This window comes from Saccopteryx leptura, chromosome 2 (assembly GCF_036850995.1).
Source record: "Saccopteryx leptura isolate mSacLep1 chromosome 2, mSacLep1_pri_phased_curated, whole genome shotgun sequence".
Lineage (NCBI taxonomy): Eukaryota > Metazoa > Chordata > Mammalia > Chiroptera > Emballonuridae > Saccopteryx > Saccopteryx leptura.
This window is the reverse complement of record NC_089504.1, coordinates 244,695,694-244,712,757: the sequence shown is the minus strand read 5'-3', so window position 1 is coordinate 244,712,757 and position 17,064 is coordinate 244,695,694. Positions and strand designations below refer to the sequence as shown.

The window sequence follows — 17,064 nt, the reverse complement described above, 5'->3', positions numbered from 1 at the left end:
TGGGGGGGCACGATGCAGTATGTAGAGTGTTATATTGAGACTCGAAACCATGTTAACACAATAAATTAAAAACAACAGCAATGAAAACAGGAGCTCTGTTAAAATGGCCATTCCATCTTCTGCTTATAGCAATCACAGTACAGATAAAATCTTAAGATAAATTCTGCCTGATGAGAAGGTTATACATGCTTTTACACATAATCCTAATTTGGACAAACATACCCACTGTTTTGAAACTAGGAACAGTCTTGTATTCTAATCTGCCAAATAGCTATGGCATGTGCTTTTTTCTATTTTAACATTTCCTGGAGGGCGAAGAAATGCTTTACATGTCATAATATCGTGTCAGCTAGAAATTGACCAACTCGACTAGTTCTGGTATGCTCCCACCAACATGTCATCCCAGCTCCAACACTGAACTTGAGTTACATAGCCCTCAGTAGACAGAAGGACTCTTTAAGCAAGGACAGTTTAACATTGCTTCCCTCTTCAAAACCTGCTATGGCAATTTGGCAGGCAAATATTGTCAACGAGCCCCACAAAGCCAGAGGAAGGGAGAAGTGAAATGTCAGACCCGTGAAGGGCAGAATGTTAAACTGCTGGGAATGTCCAGTCCCTCCAGGCAGAGCTGGGAGGCCTTTTGGGCTCAGGTCCAAGCAGTGCAATGGTGGCAATAAAGGGCTCCAGGTTCCGTCTGCCTCTGCATCCTATGAAGTTCGGTTCTGAGGGGCAATCTCTCTGGGGAGACATGATGACATGCACTTGCTCTTGTCTTCCAGCATGAAGGCCTGATGACCTAGCTCAGAGCCACTGGCTCACAGTGGGGAGAGGACACCTTGACAGTCCCACCCCATATTTGACTACCTTACCCCACAGCCCAGAATGTTCCCATCTTACTACGTCCCCATGACCTTCCTAAAGAATGCTTACCTCTCACATTCAGTCCGTTGTCACAGGCAAACTGTGCAAAAGGTGACATATAATTTGGGTCATAGGCCAGCTCGTGAGCTTGCTCAGCAATGCTTCTTGCTGTCTGCTGTATACTCTCATAATTTGAATTCTAAGACAAAGGATGAGGGAGTTATTTTGACCATAATTCCTCACATGATTTCTGTATTCAAGTAAACTTACAAATATCACTTTTAAGACAGTAACATTTTATCTAGTCACAGTTTCCACCATTTATGTCTTACTTCAGTTAGAGTGCTGCCTGCACACGGTGTGAATCAGAAAGTTTCTGCTAGGGCCCTGAAGTTTGGATTTTGATTTTTGCTTTTTTTCCCATTTGAAATTGTTAAGCATTTTAGCTAAAATGGAATGAGACTGCAAGGTTGAACTTTTTTTTTTTTTTTTTTTAATTTTTCTGAAGCTGGAAATGGGGAGAGACAGTCAGACAGACTCCCGCATGCACCCGACCGGGATCCACCCGGCACGCCCACCAGGGGCGAAACTCTGCCCATCAGGGGGCGATGCTCTGCCCCTCCGGGGCATCGCTCTGCTGTGACCAGAGCCACTCTAGCGCCTGGGGCAGAGGCCAAGGAGCCATCCCCAGCGCCCGGGCCATCTTTGCTCGAATGGAGCCTCGGCTGCGGGAGGGGAAGAGAGAGACAGAGAGGAAGGAGAAGGGGAGGGGTGGAGAAGCAGATGGGCGCTTCTCCTGTGTGCCCTGGCCGGGAATCGAACCCGGGACCTCCTCTGCACGCCAGGCTGACGCTCTACCACTGAGCCAACCGGCCAGGGCCTGCAAGGTTGAACTTTGATAGCACTTTTTGAATGACCTCAAACATTTCCTTGCACCCCTGACCATCCCCAGCTTTCTCTCTAAGAGCTGCCAGTTATCCAACTGAAAATATCTTTAGAATTTACATCATGATGAAAGATGCTTGCCTCACTGTATAACCTTGAGCCACACCCTTACCCTTGCGGCCTCAACTTCCGCATCAGTCAAGTGGGATGGCGAGGTCCATTTAGCTCTGCCATCCTAAGTTTCAGTATAAACAACAGGCCTCTCTTCACTGTTACCTTGTTGAAAGGCCTTCCATGACCAATCTTTGTGAAATAGCAGCCCTCTCTATTCTCTATCCCTTCACCCTGCTTTTTCTTATTATTTACCTCCATTACAGGACAGGACAAAAGTAGGTTTACAATTTTTCATATGGAAAATAATACAATAATATAAGAATAAACTCTATTTTGCATACTCACAACTATAAACCTATTTTTGCCCCATCCAGTATATCATCTATTTTTTCTTCTGTATTATCTGCCTTTCTCCACTAGAATATAAGCTCCTGAGGGCAGGAAATATGTCATTTTTGCCTACTACCCTGTCACCCCACAGAGTACAGTGCCACTCACTACATGTAAGCACCTAGCCTTTACTGAACTCCCCAGATGAGGCCTGGTACTAAGGATTTCATAGGCATGGTCTCAGTTACTCCTCACCCTAACCCAATAAAACAGGACCTTCTGTACCCCCATCTTACAGGTGAGAAAAATATTGCTTAAAACATTTTTTAAAAAAAGTTATACTGGTTAGTGATAAAAGCATGAGGAAAGACTTTTTCCAGAGTTAGTATTTTTACAAAGCCAGGGGAAGATGGAAAGACCAACTTCCACAGCCTTCTACTCTCTGCATGGGGCAGGTCTGAACTGTTGTTACTGGTGTGAGCTCAGATGACATCAAGCCCCCAGCTTGCCTGCTGCCTTGGCTGGCTCTACTATGACAACTTCCTATTTTTCCCAGCCTCAATACCTACTGGGTTTGTTATAAGAATAAAACAAGAAAAGGACCAGGAGCCAACACTGTTAAATACCATTAAAGTATGATAAAAAATACAAACAGTAAATTTCTTATCTGGACTTTTCCTACCTTTATCACCCTGCTAAAAAGCATTGGGTGAAAAGCCTTTTTCCCTCTCATTCTCCATTTGTGAATATTTCCATTTGACTGCTTGAAAGATTACAAAAACTGCTATTTTCCTATATTCACAAAATAGTCCTTTCCAAAACTATAGAAAGAGATAATGCAATGAATCAAGAAAACTCAATTGCCCGGAGAAGGCCACTGTTTCCAAGGGCCAACTTTTGAGTTAATTACCTTTAACTTTTTTAGCTCCTGCAGGATCATATAATCAGGCATGTTGTCAAAGAGTCCATCTGTCGCTGTCAAGATAATGTCTCCTAACTGGACATCAAAAGATGTGCTATCGGCAGCATCCGGGCTGTGACAAGGACAGGGTAGGGGCAAAGTGAAGAGAGCTCTTTAGAGATACCATTCAAAGTTTCTAATAGCCACTATGCTACAATGTAATGAGGCTTTAAGAAAAACGAATTTATAAAAGGAATCAATAACAAAAGCCAGTCATTCTAAAATTCCTCACCTTGAAAAAAATTGAAAAGCTGATATAAAAATTTTAAAAGCTCAACTGAAACTACCAAGTAAACCACAGTTTGGTGATTAGTCACTGTGGTTTAAAAGGAGGGAGGGCTCTTTTCTGAGTCAGTTCCTCACATGCCTAAAACCCTAGTGCAAACGAGTACTTCCTAATTCTTTAGAGCCACATTCCACCCTCTCTGATTTTCTACTCATCGGTTTCCTTGCAGACTTGAATCTGGCTCTCAGGAGGCCGTGGTAATAGCAGGATAACTGAGCACTGTGGAAGACAGCATGCAAAATTTTTAAAAAATTATTCATAGGAAATACCTGCAGTGCTAGATAGTACTAGTACTGACTAGCATATCACTGGTAATACTGTGTTAGTATTGCTAAGTGATACTATCTTCTGACAGCATAAGGACTCGGCCTCTTTCTCCCAGGGCTTGCAAAGTGCTCCTTATCCATAAGTATCTATTTAATAGTGTGCCTGACACATAACAGGTCAGTATGTGTCTACTGAATGACTACCTGAATGGAGAAACAAAGTAACTGACCCTCCAGACTGGGGGGAAACCTTTGTGATATAGTATTGCTGATGAAGAGAGGAAGGTACAGACAGTGAAGCAGATTAGTGGTGGCTTGAGGAGAAAGCATGTGGCTAGGGGCAGGGAGAGTTGATAGATGGTGCACTATGATTGTGCACTACATCTTTTTGTATAAAACTTTTAAAAAGACAGGTGGGAGATTTTTTCCTCCAACAAAACCTGTTAAAAGCAGACATAAGAATGGTAAAACAAAACAAAACAAAAAAACCAAAAAAACCCAGGTGGGAAAAACGGAAAAGATTATATATTCAAAGAGTTAATGGCTCCCTGAGAAGCTGGTTCTCAGCCATCTCCGAAGGCTAGATTCACTACTTACAGGCCACCAAGGTGAGGGAAAAGGTGAGAGAGCTACCTGGTAACCTGCTTTAACTTGCCAGAAAAAATTCATACATTGACCCAGAAGGAAACCAGAAGCAAAGCCCCCTAAGCTTGACAGAAAAACCCCCAAACCTGTATAAGTGACATGGTATAAAAGTTGTGAAGAAGAAACATAAAAACTAACCCACTCACGCCTGCTAGGGATTTACACAAACTCACGCCTGCTAGGGATTTACACAAAGTGTGCTGAGAAAATTTCTGGTTCATCTTCTCTTGCACGAGGAAAGAAGCCGCACATCTAAAAGTGCTGTGATGGGCTTTGTCAAGGAACAAATACATTTATACAATAACTATTTTGTAAAAAACAGGTACTAAAGGAAAACTTGCAAGTTAATGTTAAAATAATAGTTTATAGATAAGATGGACCAACAGCTATAAGGTAAGATATAGAAGGGAGAAAAAAGACTATGACTAGTAGAAACCAGGTTGATTTATCCTGCAGAATAAAGAGAAGCAATACAAGACACTTCACATTTGCTCAGTCTTTGGAAGCTAATCAGATTCTAGAAGTTTAGATTAACGAGCAGGGTGGCACTGAAGCTCTGTTTCGTACTGAGGTTTTGCTTTCTCTAGGAGTATTCTTTGCTATTCTGCCTGTGAGACTCACTACCATTGGACAGTTTGTCCTTTTCTCCCAACACTCCCACCCATGAGCTTGGTGTTCTGCCAGCTGCAGCTCTGCCCATTTTGATTGAACATACTGTGCTGATGGAAACTTTTGACTGCACTGAAACACGAGCTGAAATCACATGCTAGCAAGCTGTCTCTGGGCTCTAGGGGAAGCAACCTCCACCTCTCTGGCAGGACAGGCCGAGTGCTGCCCTAACCAGACTGTCCCAAAGATAGCATATGAGATACAACTAGGCTGCTCTAGCAGTCAGAAGCCAAAACAAGAATCAAATAAAGAAAAATTAAAACACTGTTTGAACTTGGTATCCACCAAGGCCTTGGGGTTCTGAGTTCTACCCACTCCAATGTGGTTAATATTAATGTATATTACAGCCAACTGAAGAAGGGCCCCTAATCAAATTTTCTTGCAATTATGGTAATCTGCCTTAATCTGAAAGTAAAAAATGCTTCTCTCTCTCTAGGAGTCAACAATAGACTTTAGATAGCAATACTGAATACCTAATCATATAATATGTTCCTTCCAGTTTAAAAGATGGTAATAATTTTATCTTAGGGCTTGCTAGAATGCTTCTATTTTTACAAAAGGTTAATTACCCACTTAACAACATTTATGAATCATCAACAATGTTTGCACTAGGTCCTATTAGGTTGTTATAGGCAGTGAAATCTTAAGATTGTCATAGCCTTATTCTGTACTCCGATCTTAGAAAGGATAAACTGCACAGCTTGATTCAAAAAAATACTGACTGTCCGGTCAAGTTCTCTTGACAATTTAAAAATGAACTAAAAGTAGGTGTCAGAAAAAAAAGAGAATACTCAATAGCATCATCACAGAACATATTGAAGACCACTTTGAATCCATTTCTTTTTTCTTTTTTTTTTACAGGGACAGAGAGAGTTAGATAGGGACAGACAGACAGGAACAGACAGAGATGAGAAGCATCAATCATCAGTTTTTCATTGTGACACCTTAGTTGTTCATTGATTGCTTCTCATATGTGCCTTGACCGTGGGCCTTCAGCAGACCGAGTAACCCCTTGCTCAAGCCAGCGACCTTGGGTCCAAGCTGGTGAGCTTTTGCTCAAACCAGATGAGCCTGCGCTCAAGCTGGCAACTTTGGGCTCTCGAACCTGGGTCCTCCGCATCCCAGTCCAACACTCTATCCACTGCGCCACCGCCTGGTCAGGCTGAATCCATTTCTTGCATGTTAACTTGGCCCTGACAGGTTCTGCATGGACTATAAGTTCTCTTTTATACATGTAATCGGAGGCCCAGAGAATCAGGAAGCTATTCTGCTAAATAAAGCAGATGCTTATTATTCGCACTCTTCCCTAGTAGTGTAAGCAAAAGCTTGTACAGGCAATGGCACGAACAATGACTCATTTCTCCAGCACAATTTAACAAAACGATATATTCCACGTGGTCTTGGTATAAAAAACTGATATTCTGTAAGCCTGAAATAGTATTTTTTGTCTGGTCAAATTATTGAGTGTTTATCAGAATTCAAGTTGGCTGCAATATTAAGTTTAAACAAATATCTTCCAAAGTCAAACTAAAAGGTCCTCCTGGTGAGATCATTCTCTCTCTCTCTCTCTCTTTTTTTTTTTTTACAGAGACAGAGAGAGAGTCAGAGGGAGGGATAGATAGGGACAGACAAACAGGAACGATGAGAGATGAGAAGCATCAATCATCAGTTTTTTGTTGCGACACCTCAGTTGTTCATTGATTACTTTCCCATATGTGCCTTGACTGTGGGCCTTCACCAGACCGAGTAACCCTTTGCTCGAGCCAGCGACCTTGGGTCCAAGCTGGTGAGCTTTTGCTCAAACCTGGGCCCTCCGCATCCCAGTCCAACGCTCTATCCATGCGCCACCACCTGGTCAGGCAAGATCATTCTCAATGTGCCTCTTTTTTCACATGTGAATGGAAACTGCCTACCTCCACTGTGATTAAGGGGAATAGGAGGGACCTGTGGGTGAACCACATCCTGTTCACACTTAATGGCGAAAGGTGAGATTACCTGTCACTCAAGACGACTCCCTCGGCTTCTGGTGGTGCAATTGAAAGCTGGAATGGAGTGTTGAAGTAATGCTGCTGCTCATCTGATCGGTGCACGACTTCGCCACCCCTGACAACCAGGAAGCCTGAATCGCCCAGGTTTGCTGTGTGTAAGCGGTGACTAGTTCTGTCCAGCACCACGATGCAGGCAGTACTGCTACCTAGAAACAAAAATGGTCGCCATTTATTTTCTCTTCCGAGGCTGTCTCTGTATACACATTTTAATCAAATTACCCCAAAGAGCAACATGACATAATTTGAACCTCCTTTGCTTAAAAAAGGACCTTCTTTAGTTATGCTCCATGTTGCTAACACATGTTATTAATAACCTCACAAGAGTCCAAATGGTGGGAAAGGAAAACGGATTTGCACGATACATAGTAAGTGGGTCACTGATGAACTGAATTGTTCCATTTGCAGCAATATAAAATAATAAAAATGGCTGGTATTTAACCACATTATTTCATTTCAATAGTGCAATTAATCTATGCCAAATGCTCAAAAGTATGTTACATTACATTTCCCTGACAGTTCTCATTAGTCATTGGAAAAAAGCTTTCTCCACAAAATTCACTAACATTTAAGACAGTGCACATAACTACAATTTTCAACCAGATTTCTATCTGTTGAGATCACGAAGAACTTTTATTGGGAACTGACTCACTATGCAGTAACAAGATTAATGTTCCCAGGTAGCTTGTGGGATCAACCTGTTCACTTAGAGACAACTAATGTTCAGATGGAAGAGACCATAGTCTAAGCAGAGAGCAAAAAGCTTCTGTGTACCTTTGTAGCACACAGCTCACATGACCTGCCCCAGGAAAGCTGTTAGTACAACTAGTAAGATCACTTTCAAGTACTACAATTTAAACCTATACCTAAAGAAAAAAGGGAAAATCAGAAAATAGCAGTTCACCAAGAAATATATAAAAAATCATCATACTACTAATCATTTTGTCATTAGTTTAACAAGAATCAAAAGAAAATAACACCTGGTGGTGTTGGCAAGAGTGTAACAAACATGGCCACTCTCGTTCCACAGAGGTGACAGTAAAAATAAACAACCTTTCTAAAGAGCAATATCGCCCTGAAAAACGTACATGTCCTCTAGTAAGAATTTATTCTCAGAAAATAATTGGAGATGTAAATAAGACTTAAATACAGCCTGACCAGGCAGTAACACAGTGGATAGCGCATCGGACTGGGATGCGGAGGACCCAGGTTCAAAACCCTGAGGTTGCCGGCTTAAGGGCAGGCTCACCAGCTTGAGCACAGGGCAGCTGGCTTGAGTGTGGGATCATAGATATGACCCCATGGTCGCTGGCTTGAGCCCAAAAGTCACTGGCTTGAAGCCCAACGTCACTGGCTTGAGTCCAAGGGGTCAATCGCTCTGCTGTAGCCACCCAGTCAAGGCACATATGAGAAAGCAATCACTGAACAAGCAATCAACAAACAACTAAGATGCCACAACGAAGAATTGATGCTTCTCATCTCTTTCCCTCCAGTCTGTCCCTATCTGTCGCTCTCTCTGACTCTGTCTCTTGTCAAAATAAGATCAGGAAGAAATGGAAGCAACCTCAACATCTAAAATTAAGGGCTGGTTAAATAAATTACAGTACATCCATACAACGGCAGACTCTACTTGTCATGGAATACTTAGAATATTCTCTTAAGTCAGACTGCCTGCAATTGAATGCTGGCTCTGCAACTTACTGGTTGTGTGACCTGGGGCAAATGGCAAATTACTTAACCTCTTGGTGCCTCTGTGTCCACATCTATAAAAATAAGAATAATAGTAACTACCTCATAGCATTGTTTGTAAACATAAAATTAGTTAAATCATGTCAAATACAACACACAAGAGTTAGCTTTTTGATAGCTATTAAAATTGTGTTAGAGAGGCCCTGGCCAGTTGGCTCAGTGGTAGAGTGTCAGTTGGTACGTGGATGTCCTCGGTTTGATTCTTGGTCAGGGCACACAGGAGAAGCACTCATGAGCTTCTCCACCTCTCCTCCTCTCGCTTCTCCCTGTCTTTTTCTCTCTCCCCCTCCTGCAGCCATGGCCTGATTGGAGCAAAGTTGGCCCTGGGCATTAAGGATGGCTCCATGGCCTCCACCTCAGGTGCTAAGAGCTTGGAACAGAGCAACATCCCAGAATGGCAGAACATTGCCCCCTAGTGGGCTTGCTGGGCAGATCCTGGTCGGGGTGCATGCAGGAGTCTGTCTCTGCCTCGCCTCCACTCACTAAATAATAAAAAAAAGTAAAGATAATAAAAAATAAAATTGTGTTAGAAAATGTATTTGTAAAAGAAAAAATGATAGGTCAAACAAGTAGATTAAAAGCTAGTACTAAGTTTCCTTTAAAAAAAAGTGATACCAAACTTAAAAGAACTGTATATCAAAAAGAGTGAAATTCATTAAAACATTAAAAAACCTAGCGTGCGGAGGACCCGGGTTCGATTCCCGGCCAGGGCACACAGGAGAAGCGCCCATTTGCTTCTCCACCCCTCCGCTGCGCTTTCCTCTCTGTCTCTTTCTTCCCCTCCCGCAGCCAAGGCTCCATTGGAGCAAAGATGGCCCGGGCGCTGGGGATGGCTGTGGCCTCTGCCTCAGGCGCTAGAGTGGCTCTGGTCGCAACATGGCGACACCCAGGATGGGCAGAGCATCGCCCCCTGGTCGGCAGACCGTCGCCCCTGGTGGGCGTGCCGGGTGGATCCCGGTCGGGCGCATGCGGGAGTCTGTCTGACTGTCTCTCCCTGTTTCCAGCTTCAAAAAAAATGAAAAAAAAAACACAAAACATTAAAAAAAATAAAAAAGCAATAATAGTACTGTATGTAAAGGCCAAACTTTTAGGATGACAGTTAAAAAGCAGAATGAAACAAAATGAACAGGGAGTGGAACTGGCTGTGTTAAATTCCACGCTTCACCATCTTCTAGCTGAGTGACTGCTGGCAGACTAGTCACTTACTCTGTCTCAGCGTCAGTTTCTTCCTAACAAAACGGTGAATAAAAGTACCTATGAACCTAGCTCTTGGTGCTGTTGTGAGCACACAGTAGATTCAATTCCTGTTACTATTATTCTATGCACAAATATATACAGAAAAATACCAGGAAGCATAATCACTAATTAATTTTTGCTATTAATTTTCTCTAAATGAAAATTTGTAACTTACACACACCTAAATATAAGCACTAGTCTCAATGTAATACTCAGAAATTCCACTTCCTTGTTTCTATAGCATACTCATGGGTACTAACCTGACACTCTACTGCTAATAAGCTTTCTAGTTCGTATCATTAAATGTCAAAGAAAAACACAGGTACTGTATGTAACTAAGGAATTTCTATCTGACAACATACTTCATAGCTTTACATTAGCGCTAAGATTGCCAATAACCCTTCCTCCCTAACTCAAAGCACAGAAACTCCATCATTTAGCATTAATAGAATCATCATATAAAAAAACTTCTGAAAGCTGATGATCTGAGAACAACAACAACAAAATGACAGATGAATAGCACAGCCTTGAAATTTTTGCCACAGAAAGGACTCATGTTGATTCATTTTTATTCACTGACAAACCCTGGCTATCATTTTGCTACTCTTGTGCTAGTAACCTGCCAAGTAAGAATCAAAATGATCCTCCTGACTAGCGTGCGGAGGACCCGGGTTCGATTCCCGGCCAGGGCACACAGGAGAAGCGCCCATTTGCTTCTCCACCCCTCCGCCGCGCCTTCCTCTCTGTCTCTCTCTTCCCCTCCCGCAGCCAAGGCTCCATTGGAGCAAAGATGGCCCGGGCGCTGGGGATGGCTCTGTGGCCTCTGCCTCAGGCGCTAGAGTGGCTCTGGTCGCAACATGGCGACACCCAGGATGGGCAGAGCATCGCCCCCTGGTGGGCAGAGCGTCGCCCCTGGTGGGCGTGCCGGGTGGATCCCGGTCGGGCGCATGCGGGAGTCTGTCTGACTGTCTCTCCCTGTTTCCAGCTTCAGAAAAATGAAAAAAAAAAAAAAAAAAAAAAATGATCCTCCTGAGTAAAGTAGCTTTAATATGCAAAGCAGTACCAACAAAGACAAGCCCAGCCTTTACAAAATCTTGTGGGCTTGGAATATATTCCTCCTCTGCCTCTTCAAATTACTGATGTGTGCATGTGGCTCAGGCCCTATCAGACTAATACTGGGAGAAAAGCTTATCATTCTTAGGTGTTTGGAGAGGAGTAAGCAGGCAAAGAAGAAAAGAGATGCTGAGAACAGTGATGAGTGTTCAGATGACTGACCAATCCAAGAAGGCACCCAAGCATATCCTTCATACTAAAATGGGAATTTTTTTTAAAATTAGCCAGGCCCTTGCTTTATAAACTACAATTAAGCCTTTTGTGTAGCAAACAGAGAAAGGAATAAGCTTATTATGCTCAAATTCTCAAGATATGTTGGCTTCATTAAGACCTAAATCTACTTAAGGGTTTCTGAGGAAATATATGTCAAATTAGCCTGTGATACCAACACCCAGACCTAAAAGCAGCTAGATATTCTCAAGAAATAAGTGGCTACTTCCATCAGTTCACCCTTTATACTGGTAGTCTTATAGGCTTTTTAACAACTGCTGGATTGAACAAAAAAGATTACCTAATTTTGTAAGTTATCATTATTTATTTGCAATTATATCTGAGGTTCAGTAAAATCTGGCTGTCTGTTTTTGCCAAATTATGCTTAGTTTGTAAGACAGCTTGAAGTGTAGATTAGGTAAGAAAGAGGTACATGTATCAAACACAGTAATAAAGGATTATTTCAATGTGTATTTTAGAAGAAAAAATTATAATATTCAATGTAAGAAAACCTTTAATATGTCCTTAAATTTATCTTATTAAGATGATCCAGCCCTGGCCGGTTGGCTCAGCAGCAGAGCATCAGCCCAGTGTGTGGAAGTCCTGGGTTCGGTTCCCGGCCAGGGCACACAGGAGAAGTGCCCATCTGCTTCTCTACCCTTCCCCCTCTCCTTCCTCTCTATCTTTCTCTTCCCCTCCCGCAGCCAAGGCTCCACTGGAGCAAAGTTGGCCTGGGCGCTGAGGATGGCTCTATGGCCTCTGCTTCAGGCGCTAGAATGGCTCCGGTTGCAGCAGAGCAATGCCCAAGATGGGCAAAGCATCACCCCCTGGTGAGCATGCCTGGTGAATCCAGGTCTGGTGCATGCGGGAGTCTGTCTGACTGCCTCCCCCTCTCCAACTTTGGAAAAATACAAAAGAAAAAAAAATGATCCAATTACTAGAGGGTAAACAGAAAGAAAAATAGGGATAAGGAAGAAACTTAGTAAAAAGAAAGCTTTCAAATTTCAAGAACTGTTTCAAAATTTCAAGAACTATTTCAAAATTCAATTGCTGTTCTGTAATTGGCTATTACAAGTCACAATAAATGCATGGGGTGAGGGGTGTTGGCAGAGGATTCACTGGAACACACAGGCTGCTGGATCCTGTGTCTATGGGCTCTCTGTTAGATGACAGACTATTGGAGGGTATTCTGCAGTGCCCTCTTTTCCCTCAAAAGTATGTTTTTGAGTGCTAGAGTGCTATAGGAAGCTTTAAGTCCATTCTCTTTCATAAGAAAAAAACAAAAACCCACACCATGTGTCTCCCCATGTATATGAAGCAAGGGGGTCAGAAGTCAAGCAGTTTGCCCAAAGTCATATGGTAAGTTGACAGACAGAAGCTGGAAATAGAATCTAGGATGTTTCACAGTACCAGGCAAGCTCCAAATTACATGTGCAAAATAGCAGATTAAGACAAAGCAGTATACTGAAACCTCAAGGCAAGATTCCTCAGTTAGAAAGAAAACAAGCTGGTTAATCACAACATGGAAAAGACAGAATATGGCAGCATGATGAAAAGAACTCCTTAAGAAGGATTTAAATTGAAGTAAAAAATCTACAACGAGGCGCTCTCCATTAACACTGAACAGAAGCTGATTTTAAATGTGGACCATGATTGGGCGGGAGAACCTTCTAGTAACCAGAAAGATGCTGGCAAATACCAGAAACTTAATGATACTCTTTCTGAAAGTCTGTTTAGAAGGCTTAGTTGTTGCTAAGTTTCCAGAAAACCATTAACAAACAAATGTAGAAGCTTGGCCAAAGGATGCTCTATTAGCATACCAAATAAACACTAGGTATTTGTCCATTTTCTAATACAAGATTAACAGGGAACTATTTTGCACCATGCTATTTCACCTACTAATTAGCTAACTGCTATTAGTCTGGGTATTTACCTGCAACCAGAACTCCGCATAGACCTGACCAGGCAGTGGTGCAGTGGATACAGCGTCAGACTGGGATGCGGAAGACCCTGGTTTGAGACCCCGAGGCTGCCAGCTTGAGTGCGGGCTCATCTGGTTTGAGCAAAGCTTACCAGCTTGGACCCAAGGTCGCTGGCTTGAGCAAGGGGTTACTCGGTCTGCTAAAGGCCCACGGTCAAGGCACATATGAGAAAGCAATCAATGAACAACTAGGGTGTCGCAATGAAAAACTGATGATTGATGCTTATTTGTCTCCGTTCCTGTCTGTCTGTCCCTATCTATTCTTCTCTCTGACTCTCTCTCTGTCTCTGTAAAAAAAACAAAAAAGAACTCTGCACAGAAAATCAACTGAATTTTACATGTCAGATCTCATCCCTTTCTCCCTCCCTTGGAAGGAAATTATACAGCCACTACCTTTCTTCTTTTATATTTTAGAATCCCTAAACAATAGTTGTACTGTTTTACTTTTCTGAATATGAAATATATGAAATCAGACTATTAGGAGGCATTCTGCAATGTCTTCCTTTCCCTCAATATGTTCCTGAGTATTGCATGCAGCTTTAAATCGTTCCCTTTCTAAACGTTCAGTTTCTAATCGTTTTTCTACTATAAGTGGACTTGTAGGTTGTTTCCAATTTTCTGCTATTACAAACAATGCTACTATGAGCATTCTTGTATCTAGTCTTTGATACACAGATGTGCAAGAGTTTCTTTAGGGTAGAGTACAGACCTAGAAGTGAAACTACCGGGGCATACTATTTGGTAATGTTTAACTTCATTCTGTAATTCCAAATTGCTTTCCAAAGTGGTTCTATGTATTTACATTTTCTCTAAACAGTAGTATTTTGTAAGTAAGTAGTAAGTATTTGATAGCTTTTTTTTGTTGTTAACCATCTCCTGGGCATCTTTAGAGAGAAAAGCACATAGGGTATCTACTTACCAAGCAAAGGTACTTTATTTTGCAGCAACTCACAGTAGCTTGTGGTGAGGATTCCAATGGGATTACTTGGGACAAAACGTCCTTCTTTTACTAACCGTTCACATGTTCGCATTAAGGTCCCTGAGAACTGAGACGGATCAACTCCATAGTCTCTCCATCCTCCTACACCATCTGCAACCCCTAAAAAAGAAAAGTTACATTTAAAAGATGTTCTTACCAACGTCTCAGGGATTCCTACCCATCTCCTACTGACAATTCATTTTACTACATACTAATATACATACGTATTTACCCTGAAATTCAGAATAAAAAGTGCTCAAGTTTAATGTATTATATACTAATACTACTTAGTCATATTTTCTACCTGGAATTTGATCTCTCATATATGGATGGATAAACATGTGAGCTACCACAGGGTGGCATTGTCTACCAGCCAAGAGTTTAATTTCAGTAGGATTGTCATCTTTGTATAGAAATATTTGTGTTATTAATCTTCGTTGTACTTTATAAGAATGGAAAACGATTTTTTTTAAAAGAAAAATGTACTGATGCTAGTGAAATGCAAATGATCCAGAGCTGGCGATCCTTAAGAATATTAAAAGCAGCAAACTTTTAACTTCAAGTATTGGACAATAACTGTAAAATAAAGAACAAATTTAAGGCCCTGGCTCAGTAGAAAGAGTGTCACCTTGGTGTGTAGATATCCCGAGTTTGATCCCCAGTCAGGGAACACAGGAGAAGTGACCATCTGCTTCTCTCCCCCTCCCTCTTCCTCTTCTCTCTCTCTTCCCCTCTTGCAGCCAGTGGCACAACTGGTGCAAGTGTCAACCCCGGCGCTGAGGATATTTCGGCTGGTCTGAGCATCGGCCCCGAGGGTGGATCCTAGTTGGGGCACATGCAGGAATCTGCCTCATCATCTCCATTTCTCTCAATTAAAAAAAAAAGAAATTAAGAATATTTCCCATTCACTATCCTCCTCCCTCAGAGGCAACCACTATCCTGTACAGGGCTGAGCTTTACAACATAATGGCCACTAGCACGTGGCCACTGACTTCTTGAAATGGGGCTGATCCAAAGTAAGGTGCGCTCAAAGTATAAAATGCATGCTACATTTTGGAAACTTGGCATAAAAAAGGGTTAACTATCTCATTAATTTTTATATTGATTACATGTTGAAATAATATTTGGGATATAATATGCTAAAAGGAATACATATTGCACCCTGGCCAGTTGGCTCAGTGGTAGAGCGTCGACCCAGCGTGTGGAAGTCCCAGGTTCAATTCCCGGTCAGGGCACACACGAGAAGTGCCCATCCGTTTCTCCACCCTTCCTCCTCTCCCTTCTATCTCTCTCTTCCTTTCTCGCAGCCAAGGCTCCATTGGAGCAAGTTGCCCTGCGGGCCATGGCCTTGCCTCATGCCGTAGAATGGCTCTGGTTGCAATGCCCCAGATGGGCCGAGCATCACCCCTTGGTGGGCATGCCAGGTGGATCCCGGTTGGGCGCATGAAAGAGTCTGTCTCTCTGCCTTTCTGCTTCTCACTTCAGAAAAATACAAAAAATAAAATCATATTGCAATTAATTTTACCTGTTTCTTTGCAATTTTTAAAAATTGATTTGAGAGAAAGAGAGGAGAAGTGGGAGAGGGCAGAGGAGAAGGATAGAGTGACAGAAACATCGATATGTTGTCCTACTTACTTATGCACCCACTGGTTGATTCTTGTATGTGCCCTGACTGGGAACTAAACTCGCAACCTTGGTGTATCAGGATGACACTTTAACCAACTCAGCTACCCGGCCAGATATCTTTCTTTTTAATTAAGGTGTATATTAGGAAGCTTCATATGACATATGTAACTCATATTATGTTTCTATTGGACAGCACTGTCCAATAGAAACATAATATAGATTTTCATGGGTCCATAGAGTTGTTGATAGGTTTAGTCTGTGTGAGACTTCTTTATCAAGAGGAAATTAGTGGCCCTGCCGGCTGGCTCAGTGGTAGAGCGTTGGCCGGCATGTGGAAGTCCTGGGTTCGATTCCTGGTCAGGGCACACAGGAGACACACCCATTTGCTTCTCCACCCTTTGCCCTCTCCCTTCTATCTCTCTCTTCCCCTCCCGCAGCCAAGCTCCATTGGAGCAATGTTGGCCCAGGCGCTGAGGATGGCTCCAAGGCCTCTGCTTCAGGCTCTAGAACAGCTCTAGTTACAATGGAGCTACGCCCCAGATGGGCAGAGCATTGCCCCCTGGTGGGCATGCCGGGTGGATCCCGGTCAGGCTCATGTGGGAGTCTGTCTGCCTCCCAGCTTCTCACTTAGGAAAAAATACAAAAACAAGAACAAAAACAAAAAAAGAGGAAATTAGTGTTCAAGAAAGTCAATAAGACATCAGAGTCAATATCATACCATCTCCTATTCACTCCTTTAAAAAACACCAAGCTAAAAAAAACAAAAACTAACTAACTGTTCAACATTAAAATCAATCTACTATATTCAAACAAACTTGAGAGGGGGGGGAAAATGTCAAATATATATAATATTAAGGTTTTAAAAGACCATATATGAACCTTTCTAGAAGGATCTATAAAAAATATTAATACTTGTTTTGGAAATAACAGACTGAAAGCAATTCCTTAATGAATGGGAGATTTCAGTTTTTACTTCATATTTGTTCTATATTGCTTCAATTTTATTTTTATAATGAACATCTATTGGTTTTTATAATTAAAATATTAAACATTTTATAATCTCTAAGGTTTTCTGCACAAAAAATACTCCCCAAATACATATTTATAT

The 17,064-nt window shown here is 42.1% G+C and overlaps 1 protein-coding gene across 1 annotated transcript in view; it reads right to left on the bottom strand.

Moving 5' to 3' along the window:
* Positions 1–17,064, bottom strand: part of PPTC7 (protein phosphatase targeting COQ7) — a 44,407-nt gene that overhangs the window by 4,001 nt on the left and 23,342 nt on the right. Inside the window, exons 2-5 of the mRNA XM_066370945.1 lie at positions 14,271–14,450; positions 7,013–7,211; positions 3,101–3,224; positions 931–1,060 (exon numbers count right to left, since the gene is read on the bottom strand). Coding sequence (XP_066227042.1) covers positions 931–1,060; positions 3,101–3,224; positions 7,013–7,211; positions 14,271–14,450 — 633 coding nt within the window. The remainder of the gene's footprint in view (positions 1–930; positions 1,061–3,100; positions 3,225–7,012; positions 7,212–14,270; positions 14,451–17,064) is intronic.